This window comes from Chroicocephalus ridibundus, chromosome 2, assembly GCF_963924245.1.
Source record: "Chroicocephalus ridibundus chromosome 2, bChrRid1.1, whole genome shotgun sequence".
In the NCBI taxonomy this organism is placed as follows: domain Eukaryota; kingdom Metazoa; phylum Chordata; class Aves; order Charadriiformes; family Laridae; genus Chroicocephalus; species Chroicocephalus ridibundus.
In genome coordinates, this window is record NC_086285.1 from 129480148 (window position 1) to 129502702 (window position 22555).

Below are 22555 nucleotides of genomic sequence, written 5' to 3' on the forward strand. Positions count from 1 at the left end.
CTTATGTTCTTGCCCATTAGTCTATAATATATTACGTGGCATATTTTAAAGATGATAAAATCTTCAAGCTTTAAATGCAAACTGCAACCTGAAGCCCTAAGTAACCAGAGATCAGTCAGTCATAAGTGTGGAACGTGACTAAGTAAATTACAGAGCAGTAACAGCCTGACAACTTTAGATGCATATATAAAATACCACAGGATCAGTTAGATCCAGCTTTGAGTTTAGATCAGGTCACTCGGGGTCTTGTTCTGCTGAGACATGAACATCCTCACGGGTGGAGTTTCCGCAGCCTCTCCAGGAAACCTCTTCCTGTGTTTCAGTGCCCACCATGAAACTTTTTCCTGGTACATGGGTTTGCTTTCCACCGCAACTGCAACTCATGTTGATTACCTTGTCTTTTCTTCCTGAGAAAAGTCTGGCTGCCATCTCTGTAGTGCCTGACCTATCCTGCCGCATGGGGTTATTCTAAGACAAAACACTTTGCATTTGTTGATGTGGTTCCCAGCTACTCATCTCCCCAGCCTGTCAGGAATCCCCCTGAATAGGGACTTTATGCCTTAACCCCCAGCCCATCAGCTGTACTCCGCAGCCTGGTACCATCAGCAAAGCTTCTGAGGGTTAGTTACTCCCTACCATCACCCACGGCATTTATAAAGACATTAAGCTGTACCGGCTCCAGTAGCAACCCCAGAGAAAAAGCATTAGCAAATGACCATGAGGCAGGTTTTGTACCTATGATCTCAACACTTGAATCCCAGCAATCTGATCAATTTTTCACCCACACTGTATTCCATCTCTCCAAATAAAATCCCCCCAGATTGCTAGAGGGACATTATGGGCCACCATGCCTAATGCCTTGCTAAACTCAAGGTAAATGACACCCACTGATTTGCAAATGCTGACGCTCAAGCGGGAAGCAGTAATGAAATGCTTGGAGTTTTAACGAGAAGGATAGGCTGCTGCATGCCTTCGGGGGGAAAGAGTTCTCGAAGGGAAGCCTTCAAAGCAGAAGGTACAGAGTGGCTGCCCTGTGTCTACCCAGCAAATTTAATGACCTCCGGGGATATGATACAGCATGCTTCAAGCCTCTGGGTGGGAAAAGCCTAATTCATTTAAGACTTTGTGTAACAGTGCTTAATGTATGACTTTAATCCAATATGAGAAGGAAGAGGAAGAGAAAATTTTGTATGGCTTTTTAATCTGGGGTGGGCGAGAAATGGGGTCACGCTTTCCTGCTAGCTGTAGTTTTACCAAAATTAAGAGGTCTTTTTTTTTTTTTTTTCCCCCTGCTCTTTGCCTTAGAAAAAATAATCAGAATGAATTTTTAAGAGCAGAACAGGAGAATGGAGGAATCATTAGCTTGCAAACGGACACTGTGAAAACACAATTAAGAATAACCTTTTTGGAGTAGGCAGTGCAAACACTACTCAGGCAGTAAACTTAATGGGTAATCCACAGCCCCTTCTTGTTCAAGGGCTGTAGTGGGAGCAGGCAATAACATGAAGAGGTCAAAGGACCAAAACAGCGTCCTGGAATTATCCCCTCAGTCTGACAGCCGTGCTTGGCTGATGATAATGAAAAGGCCTGGAAACTGCACTGATTAGTGCCCTGCTTTCCTTGCACCTGCACAGGCAGCAGATAACATTTTCCTACTACTATCCTTTAAAGTTGTTTTGAAGTCATAGTTAAGGTTGCAGTAAAGCAAGGTAGTGAGAAATAAGAAGCGTGAACTGAAGGGAAGTTGTGTTGTGGAAATGGGAGAGCTGTTGCAGAGATTATAAACTTGTATTTTCTATAACAAAGAGTACAAAGTTTATGCAGCATTTAACGCTGTCAGACTGATAAAAGCCCTGGATTCTGAGTGATTATGTGATGAGCAGCACTGGCTGTCACCTAGCATTGATTTAGGTGGTGAACACAGTACAAAAAGAACGCTAAAATGGCAAAGCAGTCAGGCACTCTAGAAAAGGGGAAATCCCAGTATCAAAGTACAGCTTCGGGGGCCCTGACTCCACCTGTGTTTTACAATACCTCTAGGAGCAACCACCGCAGGGAGAGCTCTGCCTCCCACCCGGGGTCAGGGCTGCAGCCGCTCTGTGGGGAGAACGTAGCTAATGAACTCCAAGGATTTTGACTGATCATAGCTTTTAAGGCGAGAGAGTATCACTATGACTAGTCCAGCTCATGAAACCTCTCAACCTCCAAACTTCCTTGAATGCATTCTGGCATATGCACACAGGGAGCTGCAAATTCTCACTGTGCCAGTAAAACCACGTGCACTAGGAAAACCTTATAAGAAAGGTTGGGTCCATGCCCCAAAGGCTATGAGCTTCAAATCTCCACCCTGCAGTAGTCATAGAAAAATTTTTGAAGTGCGCAAAACAGTATTTCACCACCAAGCCAGCTGAGAATCCCTCAAATCACTTCGTCACCCTCCAGCCCCCAGAACTATCCCCATAAAAATATTTATCTAGCTCCCTATTGAAGCATTTGAGCCCAAACCATAAAATCCTGACAAAGTTATAACAAAATGCAAATGGAGCATCAGACAGTCTTAGCTATTGGTGGTGCTATTAGCAATGCCTACTTTTATGACCATGGGGGAAAAATGTCAGTGTGTTCTCCGTACCGCACAGCACAAGGCTCTTCCCTGCAAACTGGTCTTCGTAACTTGCTTCTTAAATGCAGGGCGTAGAAAATGTCATGAAACTTAAAATGCTGTCTGCCACTTTAAAAAGAGCTTTCCTTAAAATGTTTCCCACAAAGTATCTTTACATCTTTTCACATGTATCTTTAGTATTACTCACTTTTTTTTTTGTTCTCAAAACTTATTTCAATGACATTCAATTTTGGTAATGATTCAATTATGAAAGCACTGCTCTGTTATTAAAAAAAAAAAAACAGAAAGGCAGACAGACATTACGAAAGGGCAGACACAAAGAAATTATATTTTATTGCAGAGCCAACACGTTGGTTTGCTCCTGTCAACTCAGCCCTGCCACTATGTGGGACTTGGTGCGACACAAATACATGAAACAAGTTTCCCATCAGCGTGGAGGAATAAGGAAGATAAGCAAGCTAACTAAGATATTGGAATAAGGAGACAGAGACTGAATCATGCAAATAACAAAAGATTATTTTTTTTCCCTAAGCTTCTATTGCTTTGAAGAATAAGAGGTTGTAGATGAAGCAGAGGTGCTGCTGCTGTCAGGTGTTGACCTAATGCAGTGTGGGTTGCCTCGTATTGACCCCCCGCCCCGAGCTGGGGTTCCACCATTCCGCAGGCATTTAGCATTTTGGCTCCCTTTAAAGCAAAGTAGGTCACGGGGTTTTCTCACCCACCCTCACACCACACACTCCCCAAACGCCCACCCACACACATCCACACACACCCCCTCCTGTGGAAAGAGAAGAAAGCATTGAAAAAACCATCTTCACTAGGGGGACGCTCATCAGGGTACGTTCATCGAGGATGACAGAGACCATAGAAATTGTTTAAAAAAGGGTTTGTATGTGAAGGGAAATCTTCTATTTTAAAACGAGGTTCTAATCTCAAATAAATTAGGGTAAAAACTGAAATTCTTAGTGAAATAAGATTGGAATCTTGCTTCTCTTTAGTAGATAACCCTGAGATAATGGGCACTAGAAGGCTAAGATACCTTCAAGGACTTGTATGGAGAAGTCAACACAAAGGATTTTCTTAACTTCTTGCTAGATGCAGAGATATTTACTGGAAAAGGAATAATCTCTGTCAAATAGTCTGTTTTCAGTCAACAAATGCCAATAAAAAGAATTGCTTGATCATTTTTTTTCTGACCTAGGTTGAAAAAACCGTTTTTCTTTCTAGGTTATAATCTCAATAATACTTTATAATCTCCTTTACATGCCGCCCTGTGTATGAATGCACATGCAAAAGCTTTAAGATGATTCCAGGCTTTGTTAAAGCCAAGCTAGAGCAGACTTCTGTTCAGCACCAAATAGGTTGCCTGGCACTATAAATAACAAAAATCTCCTTTTCTCCATCATCAGCTTTCAATCACAGCACAAGTGTAATACGACTGTATGATTTCTCTGTAACACCTTGGTGCTTTCATAGGCAAGACGGAAAGCTTTTCTGCAAAGTCAATAGGTCTCCTGAGAAGAAAGGCAAGTGCCACAAGACCTTTTTTAATTGCTTTTCTTTGGCTGACTTTAACTAATGCTGTGGGCATTTGTCCTCGCCGTGACAGTTTGGCCTTCATTGCCCCTTTGCTCAGAACAGGGGCTATTTTGGCAGGGAGTAGACACTTAGATACTGCAAGTGGCGATGTGAAGAAAATATAGAATAAATGTTTTACGTACATGATGTAGACTCTCAGCATAACAATGCACATCTAAAGAGGCAGACTTTGTATGTGGTTTTTTTTGTTGTTTAAAATCCTAATAGTGCTGGACAAGAAATAAGGTGCTGTACTTTGACCTTTTCAGGACTGGCTTTTGCATGCGCTTTATTCTTTCCTTTCAACAGCCTTTTAAATCCTAGTGGATGTGCCTCAGTGTCAGCTTCTCTGCCCTAACTCCTTCACTCACTGTGCTTTCAACCAGTGTCCCACAGATCTCCTACCCTTCAGGATAGGTGCAAGGCCTGTCTATGGAAATAGAAATAGCCAAGGAGAGAGAGGTTTAAATCAGGTCAGGTAAGAAAAACTGTAGATTTTGGCTACAGTGGTTAATAGTGCTAATTAATTTTCTTTAGAGCTTAACTTTAAAAAGTGACTTTCAAAACAATCTTTAAGTTGCTATAGTTCAAAAGTGTGTATTAAAAATAGAACATTCTTCCGATCAAGTTTTCCATGCCAAATGTTTTATCCCCAGTGCTCTCTGTGTGGATCCTTTTCCAGGTCCAAGGAAATTAGGGTGGTCTTTCCTTAAAAAATGTCTTAATGCTGACTTTTACTTTCACTGCTGGATGTGCTCATTCTGCTGGTGGCCGTTTTTCTTCAGAAGGTCCTGCATTAAAATTCAGCTACAGGAAAAAAACCCATTTCTTTATCAGACACCCAAAACTGAGAGCAATTCACACCCACACAACCCACCGACAGCTCGGAGATGAACAGCGTTGCTTTAACTCCCGGTGTCAGAGAAAGGATTGGAGGGACATCACTTTTATCAGAAACATAATGTTTGCACGGAGACTTTCTTCTAATGATGATGATTTCAAGTGAGCAACCAAAGCTTGTAGGTCACAGCCAGCCAAGGGCTTGGCACCCCTCAGAGAGCAAAGCATCACCGTGGTCCCACACTTCAGCCAGCAGCACCTGCGTTGGTCCAGCAAGCCCCCAGGCCAGGCTTGCATTGTGCCCAGAGCATTTTGCAGTTTCTAATCAAGCCCTTAACTACATTCAGCTTTGATGATCTTCCTGATGCTTTTCCCTTCCCCCCTCCCAACTAATTTTAGACGCTCATGTTCTGTGAGATACAGGAATAGAAGCGACTCAGCTTGCAGTCACCCTCACTTAAGAAAGCTGGATATGAAAGTGTTTCTGAGCTACAGTTACACCAAAAATCAGGACATTGGAGACAATTTTGCCAGAGCTGGATACAAAGATCATAGCAAGTTCCTAAATTAACTCTGAAAAATAGCCTCTGGCAAATTCATGTCCCTTCCCATGCTGCCACCTGTTCTCGTGACCCAACCTACCCCTCTTTAGCTTACCGTGGGACTTCTACTCTTCCTGCTCCACCAGAAGCTCCCTCACCTGGCCTTGCCTAATTTGACCTAATCTAGAACAAACTGTGGCACCTGAGTCACACACAGGTGTGGGCTACTTCCAAATCAGTGTGTCAGTGCTCTTTGTATTATTTTTTAATCACGTTTTGAATTCCTCTCTTCTCTGTGTAGCTCCTCAATGAAGCCCCTGAATGAACCTGCTGCTTCTCTATCAATATAATTTATTCATCTTTTCTTTCTCTGGAGGGAGCCTCAGTCTGTGCCTTAAGTGTATGAAACCCTTTGAAATCAACAGGGGCACATGCCAAGCAAAAAAGCAGCACCCGGCTATGGTGTTAATCCAGTGGAGTCACTGCTTCTGGGAAATTTTCTGTTCCTAAATTATTCTGAGCTGGTTCAGCAAGGGGTTTCTTGGAAAAAGGTAGTAAAGAAAACCCCCTTTTGCCCCAAGGTTAGGAGTTATTTTGTTAGACCAGATGATATGACAGCATGATTCTATCAGGACAAATCAAAGTTTACTGAGCAAATCTGTGTTCTATAACCTGATTTATTGGTGCCATCTGCCAACACCCATGAACAGATGCTCTGTAGGACCTCACTAATGTGCAATAATGACTGGGAGAAACCCACTGCAAATGACTGAATTTTAAAAGTTATTGAGGGTAGCGGGAGAGATAAACATAATGAAAAATATCCAGGAGAATGCATCCCAGTGTTCATTTTTCAGTTCCATTTCCGTGACAGCAGTACTTCAGAGTGTACTCATCTACATATGTGGGTATGCAGTGTAAAAATAAACCAAGTACTCCTATTTTCCTGTGATTTTTCTCCAGTCCATTGCTACTGTATGCTTCAGAGAAAAGAGAGCATTTTGGTGTGAGCAGTTACAGTCACAGCTTACCCCCAATCAATGAGTCCTTTCTGATTGCAAGAATTCTTTTTACGGTCATAATCCAGCAGGTCAACATTGCCATATTGCTACCACTAATGTCTTTTTTTTTAAATGGTTTTCCCCTACTCTGCAGCTATATCCAAGCCCTGTGTACTCTGAGGGCATGCCAAGGTAGAAGCAAACGAGTTTGCAATTATTGCCACCGGCAACATTAATTTTGCATTCCTGTTTCTTCAAAAACACAAGGGAGCAAAAGGAGATAACTGAAAGATGAACAACTTGTCCGGAGAGAGATGTGAAACGTGCCTGGGCTCAGAGCAGGCACCGCAGTGGGCGAGTGGGAGCCATGCTGGCTACCGCAGCCCCAGGGATGGCTCGGAGAGGTGCGGGAACAGCCCGGTCTCGGGGTCCCTGCGGCCCCCAGCCCTGCCACTGCCTCCCACTGCCTCCTGCCCCCAGGATTTCCCAAACTAGGTATTCTCCTCTTAGGAGCTGCATTAAAATTAGAAGCTGAAGCTGTAGCGACACGGGGGGACACTTCACCTTCTCTCCTAGCACGTACTGTAAGGCAGCCTGCTCTGTCAGCACCAGGGGCGCTACGTGGCGTTCATTCAAATGCTCTCAGGATCGTGGTTTTTGATAGACACAACCTAGCCAATATCTGACAAAGTTGTAAAATCAGGGGACAACATCTTGCAACCACTGCCACTGTTTCAGAGGCTGAATTTGGATCCAGAGCTGGAGAGCAGAAAGCCTCCTTCACTTACCACGCCAATCCATTAGAATCACACACTGACGGAAACTCTCTGTGGAGAATCTATCACTGAACTATTAATAAAATTTCCTGAACTATTAATACGGTCTGTGGGAGCTTTAATCCACCGTGGGGACTGATTATGTAAGTGCACAGGCATGAAGATGCTGGTTTTATCCTCAGTTTAAAAGACCTTTAGGTTTAAACAGTATTATTCATGATTTAAATCTTCCTGAATCTAAGGAAAATTACTTTCTTTCAAAGGGGATTATATTTTGATTTGCAGTAAACTGGCAAGTATGGTCGAGATTAAAGTGCATTTGGATGGCAAGATGTGGGTTTGCTTTTCTGTTTGCAAAGGGTAGAACTTATGAAAGCATTTGAAAAACATTTGTGCCACAAAATTCAGATGTCCTGCAACATAGAAATACGCTGTAATTTAGTTTTTGAGCTCAGTTCGTTGGTCTATGAAGCCAGTTCATGCCGTTCGAAAAGATTAGCTCTGAGCATCAGGTTGGATTTATTCCTGATTTTGGTATTCCAAAGATTGTTTTGCTTCTCTGACACAGTTTGGTGCTAGGAGATGCTGCAAGATCATCTTGATTTTTAGCCTTCAAGCAGTTCAGAACAACGAAACAGTAAAAGGTTTCTGATGCATACTCAAGCCAAAAGAAATAGATGTCATGAAGACAAGAACAGGCAGAAATAGTGAAAAATTGTCTCTCATTTACCTCATACTTATTGCTCGCAAGCTATTTAGCAGAACATTACGTACCGAGGGTTTTCGGTCCCAGACTCATTTCAATTCAGAAGTTTCCCTGCACAGGAGGTCTGAGTGGAGAAGGGAAACAATCTCTGTAATGTTTTCCTTTGATCTGCAAGCTCGGAGACACTTCTCCAATCTGAAATGAAAGATGTATTGAGGCCTGTAAGGATTTTGGGGTGTCTGCGGCAGCTCCACTGTGGCTCTCAAGTGTTTGTTTCTTTCTTTTCTTTGGGGATGATGCAGAGGGGAATAACTGAAAACAGTAAAGAAAAAAAAAAAAGTTAAAAAAAGACAAATCAGGCAAAAGAGAAGTCCCATCTTTGGCACTAGTTTCATTCAATCAAGAGGAACAACTAAAACGCTGTGTATGGACAATTTTGCCTCTAGGTTTGTCCCTTTACAGTTTGGGAAAGGAGATACTGGAGCATGGTTAGATGTGTCCAGCTCTGGAGCCCTCAGCACAAGAAGGACATGGACCTGTTGGAGCAGGTCCAGAGGAGGCCACAAAGATGATCTGAGGGCTGGAGCACCTCTCCTGTGAAGACAGGCTGAGAGAGTTGGGGTTGTCCAGCCTGGAGAAGAGAAGGTTCCCGGGAGATCTTATAGCAGCCTTCCAGTATCTGAAGGGGGCCTACAAGAAAGCTGGGGAGGGGCTATTTGCAAGGGCACATAGTGATAGGATAAGGAGCAATGGTTTTAAACTAGAGGAGGGTACGTTTAGATTAGACATTAGGAAGAAGTTCTTTACAATGCGGGTGGTGAGACACTGGAACAGGTTGTCCAGAGAGGTGATGGAGGCCCCATCCCTGGAGACATTCTAGGCCAGGCTTGATGAGGCTCTGAGCAACCTGATCTAGTTGAAGATGTTCCTGCTTACTGCAGGGGGGTTGGACTAGATGACCTTTAAAGGTCCCTTCCAACCCAACACATGATTCTATGATTCTAGATATATTCCTTGTTTTAGTTCACTTCAGGTCGCAATGAAGAAGACTTGGTCTGACTCTGGAGTGAGCTATCTGCCCAAACTGGTAACTGGAATCTTTTCGCTGTTTCTTCTCTGCTATTGCTGGATAGCAAGTTAGCTAGATTAGCACTGGGTTGGATGTATTTGCTCACACACTGTGATTTCATCTCTGAGCAACATGTTAATATATCCAGCCTGGTTTTCAGATAAAATGATAATAGTGCCCACAAACACTAGTTCCTGCGTGTTATCTTTTATTTATGCCATTGGAATAAAATGGCATAAACTCAGGATTGGGTATTTTTAACAAGGAATCAGGTTAAGAATAGGCTCCATGATCCCAAGGTCCTTTTCACAGTAGGCTCCAAAAAATGTACCTCATTATAAAATACACCTTCCCAAGGAATCACAAGACATGAGAAATCAAAAGAGAATTCCTAAAAGCAAAAGCTCTCCAGCAGAAAATCAATTTCAGCTACTTTCACCTTGCCCCAGGGAAAGCAACAGAGACACTAAGTGGGGTGTGGGAAAGGTCTCATACATCTTCCTGGAACTGCGCAAGGCAGACCTCCAGACGGGAGCTTTTCTTTCCAAGACAGCTCTGCTCTAATTAGGGACTTCTGCAAAATTGGTATGTTGCAGTTCCAAACAGTGTCTGGATGATTCCCATATCAAATTTCTTTGGTTTCAAAAAAAAAAAAAAATTATCTCTTTGTCCTTGTTCTAATTGACAGCCTTACAAATGCAGGTGGACTGAGGGATGAAGGTCAAATTGAGCTTATCGTGCTTAATAGAGTAAGGAACAAAAATTAGGAGAAAGTTACACACAAAAAAAATGTTCTTTGATTGCTGTTTTTTTCCTGGCTGTCATGCTGCCTTTTCAAGGGTCTTTGTGCATTTTCAGGTGTACCTTCAGAATGGAAAGAAAGCAATTGCCTATAAATAAAACTATTATATGAGGGGCTTTCCTGTAACACTTAATCTACTGATGTACCAGACAGAATCTAGTTTATGGACTCAACAATCTATGTTGGGTGGACATAAAATTCATCTTCTATATAGGAAAGTACATCCTTCTCCTTAGTTGATGTTTTCCAGGGGTAATCTGCAAGTTTAAACCTCTGGCTGGTTCCTATAATTCTCAGCATTCAGACCTTTCCGGGTAATGTGGTATCATTAAGGCTGGTCATCATGTTCTAAAATAAACCACATTCCCCCTTGAAAATGAAGTCTGACTGACATTTCTCACTGAAGATTGTGATTAATATCATCCGTGCATTCTAGTGAGAAGACAAAACAATTTTTCATTTTCAGGCCAGTACAAATCTCTATCTTAAAGTTATTCCCCTGCCTCCCATCTCTCATGTCTTTACTGTCTTTCGCTTCAAACTCGGACTGTATCTTCTAGACTGACCTATGCTGCTACGGTACCACCTGGGACAACTGTGGCAGCTTAACCCCAAAGAGCAAAGGAGTTCAGAACTTCTGCCTTAGAGATACAGCTTGTGGGATGGCAGATTTCTTGACAAATATAGAATTTAAAAAAAAAAAAAGGCAAATATGGACCATTCCAATATTTCTTAATACTATTTTTTTAGAATATTATGTGAAAAGTTTCAAATCTTCAAATTATCATTCCCATGTGGGAAGAAAGCAACTGAATATGTGAATTTTGCATGAGATGGGCATTTTTGGCTCTGGTCTGCTCTAAACCCCATTTTTAGGTAGGGTAGAAAATCACTTTGGGCTTCACTTCACGTTTCTGTTGTTGGTCAATGTTTTTTCTAGGTGGGCTCAGAGTCTCTGCAGCTGTTTCTCAGCACAGCCTGGTTGAAGTCCCTGCAACCTGCAGCACTGCAGCAGTTCATATCAGTCAGAGCTGTGTCCCTAAGCTCTAATGAATATTCCAGCAGCAATGGAAATACAATCGTCTTCATAGTGAATGAACACTGCAACAGAGCGTGTGCCATCCTTAAAAAGCTCAGCTCATAGTTTTCTGGGGTTTGAAATGGGATCACCTGCTATGTTACACTGCTTGGCCTCCTGAGTGCTGGCCTGACCACTCACTTGCTAGTCTTTCACAGAGCACCCAATATTGAGATCTGCAAAGGTTTCAGGTAAACTGAGGTGTAAACTGCTTATACTACTATATAGCAAAAGAAAAAAGTACCACTTCATGCTTGCGGACACTCACAAACATTACCCAAATATGGTTTAAGATGACTGCCACGGAAATCCATGGCCAGTGCTCAAGAACATAGGGAGTCCTGCCAATCTGACCTGGGTGGTGAGAGGTGGTGGGACGCCTACATAGTGCTCAATCTGGGAAACAATTAGACCTTGAAGTGGCACAGAAGCTATACCGAGCAGGTGTATAAGGGGATTTTCCATATCATCTCACAAATCCACCCCATACCCTCACCAGCTGTGCTCAATCTCTGGTGTTCTGGAGGAAGGTGAGAGAAAGCCCCAGGATACCTTGCGCTAATTGTGGGGGGAATGAACCTGCCTGAGTCTGGAAGCCAAATCCCTGAAGGAAGAGACCTGATTATGCTCTGTCTTTATGTGGTGAGCTGTAGGGGTTAGGAGCACACCCAGGACGAGGACGGCTTCATCAGGATCTCCCTTCACGGGGGAGAGACAGGCACCTCTCCTCTCGCTGGAAGCGTATTTGCATGCAGGAGCAGCGGTACTCCCACTATTTATGCACTGCGAAAGAATCCTAGGCTCTTCCCTGACTGACTGACATTTGTTAGATGACAGTGTAGGTACAAAATACCCACCACAACATACAATAACCTTTAAAGGCATGCCAGCAAACCTCCTCTTTTATTAAGCGTGCCGCGCGGGCTGAGCGGAGTAGGACGCTATTGCAAACACCTCCCCGCTGGGACGCTACCTGCATGCTAATGGCGAGGCTGTTTGTGCACAGCCTGGCAAGCCAGCGCTGGGCTCCGGCAGTTTCCATGGTGCCGTCATGGTGCTGCTCTCCCTACACCTTCACTTATCAGCGTTTCCCACCCATCCTCCTCCCCACACTCCGCTGCTCGCTCACCCCGAAAGGTCAGCCATTGTAATGATGATTTTAGCAGGGGGGGAGGCGGGGAGGCCGAAGGGTGAAAAGGTGAGCTGTGTGCAGCGATGTGCGTGGGAACCGGGGGGCTTGCCGTGCGCCGCACAATGAGAAATTAGAAAGATTCCCCTCGAGGGAGGGAGCGGTGCTCCTCGGCCCCCTCTCACTTCCCATCCCAGCCAAGTCAGATGCCCTGATGGAGTTAAAAAACGTTCAGGGGAGGTGGCTGGAGAGCCTACTCTAAATCATTGGCAACTGATGCGTTAGCGCGTGGAGGGGAGAAGGGGCTGTGTCTGCTAACCGAGGAAACTGATGCAAACGTTTCCAGGCGTCTTTCTTTTTTCATCTCCCTCCTGCCTCCTCCCAGCAAGCCCAGTGCTCGTTTGCAGATGGAAAGAGGCAGACTTCATCCTCTGACTTTCATCCTATTGACTGCCTGGCTAAAGCACTGCATCTAATAACTGCCTTCTTTTTCTTTCTTTCTATAGGACAGCTTTCCTGCCCGTTTTGGAGGAGTCCATTTTGTCAACCAGCCCTGGTACATCCATGCCCTGTACACGTTAATCAAACCGTTTCTCAAAGACAAGACAAGGAAACGGGTAATTAGACGGGGCTGGGGGGGATAGGAAGCTGCAGAGCTGAAGTAGCTGAGGAGCTGCCTGCTTTCTTTTCTTCCTTCTTTTTCTCTCTGCATTTTTCATACGGCCTCAGAGAATTGCTGCTAGTATTAAAACTTAGAGTTTGCAATGGTTTGGATTGAATCAATAACTCAGCCAGGGACCGCTTCGTTGTCGCTAACGAAGTGTAGATACATTTTAATGGGACATGCGGAGGGATAGAGAGAATTAGCAATGTGGAGGGACTATCAGGCCTGTCTGAGGTCACCTGCAGGGCGGGTAACTTCAGCTCGACCCGTTTTGTGAGAGCAAAATTTCCTATTTTGTGCTCTGAGCAAGTTCACTGTTTTCACATGGTGGTAACTCACCACAAAAAAATACCCATGCCTGAAGGCTGTTTGCTCACACTGCAGAAGTGAAACCCATGTGAACTGTGGTCCTGCAGTTATCTTGGCCATTTGTCCTCTGCTGTCTACCGAACAACCACTGGATCATCTCTCAGAAGGCCCCATAGTCCACCCTGGGGTGTCACTAACCAGGCAGGACAAGGGTAGTACCAGCCTGAAAGCAGAGAGGGATTAGGGAGACAAATGTCACCAAAGCGGTGCAAAGTGGTGACACAGACTTACACCCCTGGGAAATGTCAGTCCTCAGGCGCAGGGCTGGTTGCCCTCTCAGACATTGAGGACCTTGGCATCTTTCAGTAAGCTCCACTATCTCCCTTTTATTCTCACCACTCCTCATAAAAGCCTATATCCTCTCCTAGTGACAATAATCGGTTATTATTCCTGACTTGCACTTTCCCTGATCTAGTACTTTAAAAAGTGAAAGTGCCATGTGCCGAAAGTAAGCGAATTGCTTTTTTCAGAAGTGTTTATAGTGACAGCCTAATTCTACAGCTGCACATCCCAAAGCTAATTCCACCCCCCGGCTCCTGCCCGCCCCATCCAGCCCTCAGCGCTTCAGAAATTCCCACCTGAAAACTGCAGCATCAACTAATGACGCGCCACACCTCATTAGTGCTGTTATTACTGTACTTAATGAAGTAAGGAATCGATGACGACTTCGAACTTTCTTTTCATTTGTTAAAGATCTTTCTTCATGGTAACAACCTGAACAGCCTTCACCAGCTAATACACCCTGAATGCCTGCCTTCTGAATTCGGGGGGACTCTGCCTCCGTACGACATGGGGACGTGGGCTCGAACGTTACTCGGTCCCGACTACAGCGATGAAAACGAGTACACCCACACCTCCTACAACGCCATGCACGTGAAGCACGCGTCCTCCAACCTGGAGCGGGAGGCCTCACCCAAGCCCATGAAAAGGTTAGTACTGCCTTTGAAATCATCTCTCATTTGGCTTTCCAAACTGGTTTGGCCTAAATCCAGCAGGAAGGGCTCATCTGGCTCGGGGAGAGGCCGTAACTTGGCAAACATCGACAGAAAGGAGCGCTTCACCCTGGACCACGTTCACGGTGTGGCAGGAGAAAAGAAGCCTCTCTGTGAAACCGTAATTATTCGTCTGATTACTGTGAGGGAAAACAAGGGGAAATTAATGAGCCCCTGCCCAGAGCATTAGAGAAAGTATATCAGCCTCAGATGCTGTTCTGTACGGCGTAGCGTGGCCAGCAGCACCATGTCAGTGCTGGTTCCCATTACTTGCTGCTGCTGTGGTGCTGCTGACCCCAGTTGACAACGGTAATGGTTTTACCTCCTCAGAAATGCATTTTTTGTACGATGAACACCACTGCCCCCTAAAGGGAAAATGGGTTAGTCTCCTCCTGCTCCTTCTGCTCCCGCTTTCCCCATCCAGCCCTGCTGCTCTTTTAAGATCTCTGATTTTAGATCTAGTAGTTGCGCATTCAGCTCTAAATGCTTTAAATTACACTTCTTGAGGGTATCACCCTCCATAATTAGTGCTGGTTGCCGGGGCGGGTGGAGAGGGTTAGATACCTGGCATAGGTTTGTGGATGGCACAGCAGAGGCACCACCAGCTGCAGCCAGCGGTGGCCAGGTTGGGTCCCCTGCAGGAGTGTGACATCTGCACTTGTCTCGCCCTCCACACCATGCTCCGCGAAACTGCTTTCCATGCAGATCACAGTGATGCTTTCACTCGCTGCTGCCACTTGATGAGTGCGGTGCTCACAGGCACGGCGTCACTCTGCGTGACAGGGAGCGGCCATCATTTTGTCACAGCAAAATCAAAACTGACAATACAGACAAGCCATAATGTCATGCAATTAATTTTAAAAGTCTTTTCATCTTCAGAGGAGAAAGAAATGCATTCTTGAGTCACGGCTCCCTCCCGGGTCAGAAGGACACCGCGCTGCTGCAGCTGCAAAGTGAAGCCTCGTGCTGGGAACACTCACACGTACAACCAACGTTGAGTGCTGTGAGTCCCACGAGTCACAGGGCCACGAGACCACGGGGCTACGACCTTTTGCAGGGTTGCAGCAGCCACGGCATGAAGGGAGGTGGCCATCTGCATAGTCAGCAGTTCTTACTACTGACTCCCAGCCAAGACTGGGAGCCAGAACGAGTTTGCAGAGCCTGTCCCAGAGAGCTGGTTTTAAAACATCTATTTTTCTTTTTTCTCTCCTTTTTTTTTTTTTTTTTTAAATATTAGCAGTGGACCACATGGAATGGTTTTAGAAAGATGGTAACTAAATATTCCATTATTATTAAAACATATATTAAAAGTATACAATTTACATAGCTTTACAGAAAGAAATGTGCAGTTTTTAAAGCTCCAAAGTGTTAAGAGCTGTTCCCAGGTAAATCTTTGCTGAGGATCAGGTCCTCGGCTGCAAAGAACGGAGGGTCTTACCGTGCCCTCAGGGGAGAACCTCAGCTTGAAAATTAGTTCAGTGCCAGAAAACCCTGCCTCAAGGCAAAGCCTTCTTTTATAATCTGTTCACTAATACAAAAGTGCATTAATACAAATATGGCGAGTGGATGAATCTAATTTGTCATGTTGCCCCTGGGCAGACTAGATCTAACTTTTAGCCTAATTTTGTTACTCGGCGGTTAAGTGAACCATCTGATCTTGTACCCCGTGGTCATTACTAGCTGTTAGAGGTGAAAAGTTCACTGCTTCGACAGATTTTCCCCTATGAGTACTTGCTTTGATTCTTCTTCCCCTGAAATTACATTTTGGCCTAACTTGAGGTAAAAGCCTGTGCTTAGAAAGCAAAAATTGTGTGCTTTATTAGATTTATTAGACGAGATTTATATCTAAGGCCTATGAAAAGGTCTACAGAATTCTACTAGCATTACCTGTCTTCATGGATCCCCCCCTCCTCACCTCTTTAGGTTCATACATCTCTAACACAACAAGAGTCTCAGGCCATGGCTGAGATTCCTGGATACGCCAGGGAGGTTTCAATTAAGCACAGGTGATTTCCTAGCATTAGTCTTCATCTTAAATATAATTCCCTCAGAATTGCCATAGCATTTTTTTCCCTTATTAAAGCAATTTTGCACTTCCATTAAAAATCTCTCCCATCCTCCTCTATTCGCAGCATAAAAATCTCTAAACTCCTGAGTAAACATGATAATTTCGTAAGAGTTTCTATGCTGAAAAGTCAGGTTTAACAAAAAGTGTGCCTACCCCTTTCTTTAGCACATACGTTCCTCTGAAAAGGGTAAGTATACGAAGACTGAGCCTTCTTGGATTTCTGTAATGTAAGGATGAAAAGCCTTGCTGAACAATTATGGGTCTTCTCCTCTCTGAATTCCCAGATATCGCTGCAGGTTTACCTGCCCAGTAATTATCTTGGGGGGGGGGGGGGCAGTGCTTATGAGAGGTTGCCCAGAGAAGTTGTGGATGCCCCATCCCTGGAAGTGTTCAAGGCCAGGCTGGATGGGGCTTTGAGCAGCCTGGTCTAGTGGGAGGTGTCCCTGCCCATGGCAGGGGGGTTGGAACTAGGTGATCTTTAAGGTCCCTTACAACCCGAACCATTCTGTGATTCTATGATTGACCCAGGAGGCTGGGGGCACAGTGGTTGTTCCCCCTGCCTGAGCACCATCCTGCTGCATGACAAGGTGCAGGGATGCAGGTTGCCACTCCTGGCTGTGCGGCCACTTTCTGTAAGGCCAAACAAGCACATCCTTACTAGAGCTGCCTCTGGGTCAGTGCTGTCTTAAAGCTTTCTCGATCTTGGAGCTCAATGCTTCTAGAATAACTTGGAGTCTTGCACTGTCACCACAGAGAAATGGCCCTGTGAAAAGTAGTATCTATCTCCATTCCACACCTAGAGAGAAGCTCACCCTGGGCACAACCTACTCCAAATATAGAGTCTAGCAATTTTAGTATCAGGGATGCTGAGAAATGAAGATAGGAATTACAGAACTGGAAGAAAAATGCCAGGAAATGGAGTCAGAGAATAACTGACCAAAATACTTTTGTAGCCACTTTATGTCCATTAGAAAATTAATGCAGAGGGGGAGAAAGAGGGCATTTTCAAGATGTGCCTGAGATCAAACTGAAGTCATCACCTGAAAATTAAAATAAATCTCAGAATGCAGGCCAGGAGAAAATGCAGCACCAAGCAGCAGTGGGAGGGAGTGAAGCTGGAGCAGGTACCTGCCCATGGGTTGGCTTCAGGACTGACAGCTGTTCTTGGCCCCCGTCACCAGGGCAGATGGATATAAATTGAAGTAAGTTCACTTGAGAGCTGTGAGGAGGGTGAGGAGAGCAGAGAGCGTATTTTTCCAGCAAGAAGTTATTGAAGATAGTTCAGTCTCGCAGAGCAAATGTTGAAATGGGTATGATCGTTCTCTACAAATACAGGAGGGAATAAAAGCTGGGGAGAGAGAACAGGTATTTGAGAAAAAGGAGAACTTAGATATGAGATCAAATGGGTATAAGCTGACCAAAGTACACCTTGGCTGCAAATTAGAGGAGTAGGTTTGCTACTGAGTTACTGGTCAATTGACAAGCTGTTGAGCTGGTCAATATGGCAACCTAACTGATACACAGGTGAAAGGTCTGATATGAGGTGGCTACCAGCGGTCACAGGAGACTACACTTGCCCCTCAAAGTCTTATTAGTCTCAATTTCTCCTCCCCTCAACAGCAATGGGACCAGAATGTGATCTTCTCCCCAGCCACAGGCAGGGTTGGTTTTTCTTGTGACTTGAAATTGCAAAAGATTTGTTCTCAAAAAAGAGTCCTTGTTTACTTCAGAGAATGGAGGTTTTGTAGATGGGGAAAGGACTGAAAATCTCTTAGAAAAAAACTGCCACTGACTCTACTTAGCAACATGATCTTGAAAATCTTGAGATTTGACGAGTTCCTGTAATATAGAAAATCTTTAATCAAAACCATTGCAATTGTCATTTTTCCACCAGTGCCCACATGAAGCCCCACTGGGGCAAAATCAAAACAGTGGAAATTGCACTCCCATCTGCACTATTATCTCACACCCTGGGAAAAATCCCAGAACCCAAGTACTGTATGAACAGATGGGAAACAAAGCAAAACAGCTGATGACTCCACATAATGAGACTTAATGGCCGGGGCGGGGGTGGGGGGAAAGGCAACTATAGCAAAAATCCATTCAGAATATATCTGTTTATTAAGATTCAGCTCAGTGAAGTTTGAAATGGGCAAGGTAATAAACATGCAAACCAGTATTAATACAGTAATAGGAAAATCAGTTCAATCCGACCGTTTGGCCACGTCCGTTGGATAATCCTGGGAGCAGCAATGGCAACAGACGCTTCCTCTGTCTTGGGCCATCTCTCCTGAACGGTCTGCGTCCATGCAGGGAGCCTGTCACTTACGAGCTGTGGGATTTGAGAGCAATGCAAATGGTGTGAAAATTCGGAGCACGGGGAAGAAAATCACCTCCCTTTCAGCTGTGGCCAAACCTTCTGAGAGCCCTGATGGTCAGAAAGGGGCCTTGGGTTGCTTTAGTCAAGAGGGAGCCAGCACAAAAGCAAAGCATTTGCCTGAGGCACTCATGCTGGCTTTTGTTGATGAGCTGTTGTTTTTGGGAACAGCTGGAGGTTTGATCTGGGTGTGCAGTGTAATGAATAGTTATGGTGGATGGTTAAGCCTCGCAGTTAAAGAGTCAGAGACTGCTCTCAACATATCACTGCTCCAATAGGGCATAGTCTTTTGGCCAGACACAGTGGAAGCGCCTGTAGCTCTTTGGGTACCTAACCGCAGTGAGCGAGCATCCTCAGTTGGAGAGACGGACTCAGTGACTGGGGAAGATGTGAAAGAGCTCGGTTCTTTGAAGAGTTTCCTTTTTTCCCCCAGTGTCACCTTGCTTTTACATTTGGGTCCAGCAGCAGCAAGTAACCTGCAGTAGCACGTTGCCTCCCTTTGACTTGCATTTCTTTACAAGATCTGCCTTTCTGCAGCTGCATCTGGGTCACTTCTTGATGTCTGAACTTGATCTTCAGCCCAAGTGACAAAGACTGTTCTCTGCCTTCCCTTGTTCGCTGCGTGGTCACTGAGCACAGCCTGGGAGCTGAATGTTCCTTCCCTGCCCTCCCAGGCAGCAAAAGAGCACTCGCTTTTAACCTGCTGCCAGGGCAAACAGGTCTGAAAGCCTACTGCAATTTAAAATTGCCCTGCAGAGAAAGGGAATTTTACCTAACAGCTACATATATATTCTGGCCAAACAACCTGCGCTGTTTAACTGATATTATTTCATCAAATTTTAATTAAGGATAACTCTAATCAAATTTGGAGTTAAAAAAAATATTCTTAGGGTAACACGGATTGCAAGAGTGTTACTATCACCAAGTCAAGCCCGTTAGAGACTCGGGAAATTCAGTTAGGGTAAAATTTTTGAAATTGAGCCAAGCACGCTCAGTGTGAAAATGTACAATTTATGCATCAAGACACCATTACCTTTTCCTGCTATGAAGTAGAAACTTATAGAATCATAGAATCATTTAGGTTAGAAAAGACCTTTAAGACCATCAAGTCCAACTGTTAACCTAGCACTGCCAAGTCCACCACTAAACCATGTCCCTAAGTGCCACGTCTACATGTCTTTTAAATACCTCCAGGGATGGGGACTCAACCACTTCCCTGGGCAGCCTGTTCCAACGCTTGATAATCCTTTTGGTGAAGTTTTAGCTAATATCCAATCTAAACCTCCCCTGGCACAACTTGAGGCTGTTTCTTTTCATCCTAAAGGACTTGAGCACCTAGAGATGCAATGACCTGCCCAGTGGTTCATCAAAAGTCCCCGTATTAGGCATTTTGAAAATGCAGTGAAAAAAACTGTTGGAATGCATTGCCCCACGTTGTTGAGTCAGAGCATGTGGATTTTTATGTCCTAGATTAGAGTGAAAGGATTTTAAAGTACAGATTAGGGTTTCCCATTACTGCCCCCTGATGCGTGCGTCTTTAAAAGGACTGATCTTCAAATGAACTTGTTGCTGAAACTAGTTGTCGGTTCTCAGAAGTGGGATCCTGCTCCCAGAGGGAAGGGCATCACAACCGGTACACACTAATGCCGACTGGAACAGTTTTAGATCCAAAAGGGGCCATTCATGGTGGTGACTTATGTAAGGTTTTTATTTATTCAGACTGGTTCCTCCATATGCCCAGCTGGGCTGTGCAAGACAGACCTTTCAAGTTGTTATCCTTGGTATGACCTTAATGTTCCTTTGCCATATGTTTCTGCTTTTATGGGTCATGTTTTATGCCGGTTCACAGTCAGCACCAATTTACTGCAGAAGTAGTAAAATACCAGCAAATAAAAATCAGTATGAAAATGTGTGAAAACTTCTCACTGGCCATGGATGGCACCTGGGTTGCTCTGCTTGTAGCTGGGGTGCGTTTCCACATGTGCTGGGGGAAAAGGGAAATACTCCTTGTAAGCTTTCTGTTAAAATAGCTCTATATTATGCGAGACCTACGGTGCAAGGCTTATATTCATTATTTTACTAAGAATTATTTGAAACGACAGAGAAATTCTGAATGCGGAAATGCTTCCCCCAAACGCAGATTATGAATGAGACATGTCTTGTCATGAGACATGAGACACCACGAGCAGGTGTCCCATGGACATGCATATCGCATAATGTACGCATTACCTGGTAACATAGATTATTAGCTGTTGAACAGTTTTATAGCTTTTGACCGGAATTCTGCTAATACATCAGAGAGAAATGGAAAGGAGCCGGTGGATCTGGCACATTAGCAGGTCCTGGGGAGGCTACAGGGGAGACGGTGCAGAACACCCTGAGGAGCCAAAGAGGAGATGAGAGTCGCAAAGCCACGGCTGAACCGGGGGCAGGAGGGACGGGCAGCTTGGTGCTGGGGGTCCCCTGGGGCAGGGCAGGAAATCGGTTGCTCTCTGAGGGTGTCGGCAGCGTGGGTTTCATCCGCTTACAGCACTCGATTACCAGTGCACGGGTGCACAAACACAGGCTGGAGGTGGGAATGGCAGAACCCGTGCTGTTCAGGCTGCCTAAAATATTGCATTGTAAATTATGTCTTCAGCTGGCAATAAATTTGCCAAAAGTTTAGTAGTTTAGATTAGAGACATGACACTTAATAAAACAAATGGGTTTCTACCACTTATGGTTTTTGCTGCCTTGTGAAAAATCCACCTACATCTGGCCGAGTTACGAGCCTTTGAAAAGGCAATTCACACATGCTCTGTAGAAACATATTTAATTTTAGCGTTTAGTGACCCCAAGGATTGCCTCGTGCTTTAGCTTGGCCTCCCAGAATAAATAAACTTGTTCAGCTTGGGTTGATGGTTCAACGCCCACAATGTGCACCGCCTGACCAGGCCGCGGGGTGCAGAGGGCTTTTGTAATTACAACTTTTACTTGTGATCACAACAACTTTCTCTGCACTAGGCCAGGCTGCAGCAAGACATGGAGCTGGGATTTGGCAGACTGACGCCCCATGCTGTCAGAGCTGCATCCTGCCCGCTGGTGGCAGGAGAACTGGAGAGATGAGGATTCAGTGGTGAACGCAGCTGTGATACTGGGAACCGAGGTTGGTGGGATGGGAGACACAAGGCGGACTGAAAGGTGAGGCAGGCATAAAGGTCTGGAGGCAGCTGGGCCGGGAAGCACACTTGGTGGGCAAGGAAATGGGGATGATTAGGGGGAGGGCTGATGGAGACCAGGAATGATCCTTTGGTTAAGCCTGTTGGGTGCAGCCCTGGAGAAGCGGATCCTGCTCTCCCTTCTCTCCCCGAGCCCCTGCATCGCCCTGGCAAGTCACTTAAACCAAACTTCACCCAGATGGTGAGATTGCACATTACTTATTTTCAGCCTGTCAAGCTGTAGACTTTGGGGTCTAATTTCCACAAATACTCAGCGCTCACCTGCCACAGAAATCGATGGGAGAGGTGCTTTGGACACACAAGCTGACACGTAATGCTGTGAGCACCCTGCAAAAACGCACTCGCGGCGCTGGGAAACGTGCACCCCACTTTAGAGGAATACTTGGACCCTGATCTCTCTGCACTTCAGCACTCCACATGCAAAATGGAAATTAAAAAAAAAAACACCCCTCACAGCCGTGCTATGGCAGTAAATGAATTAGCATTTAAGAGGCACACAAGTACTGCGTTGATGAACTCCACAGAAAAGCTCAGGAGGGAATTAACAAAGGCTATCTTCAGAGCAGGCTTGGAATAATATGCAGTAAATGTGTCACAGAGCCACATGCTGAACTGCTAGAAGAAAGAGAAATAAATAGCCACTTATTAGCTTGGCACTATCTACCCTGAGCACTGAGAGAGGAAAGAGCCCTGTGAGAAAGAACAGTGGGTGCTCCTGGGTCT

The 22555-nt window shown here is 44.9% G+C and overlaps 1 protein-coding gene across 1 annotated transcript in view; it reads left to right on the forward strand.

Moving 5' to 3' along the window:
- Window positions 1-22555, forward strand: part of CLVS1 (clavesin 1) — a 106232-nt gene that overhangs the window by 76275 nt on the left and 7402 nt on the right. The window contains exons 4-5 of the mRNA XM_063326949.1: window positions 12651-12761; window positions 13871-14106. Of these exons, the coding sequence (XP_063183019.1) occupies window positions 12651-12761; window positions 13871-14106 (347 nt within the window). The remainder of the gene's footprint in view (window positions 1-12650; window positions 12762-13870; window positions 14107-22555) is intronic.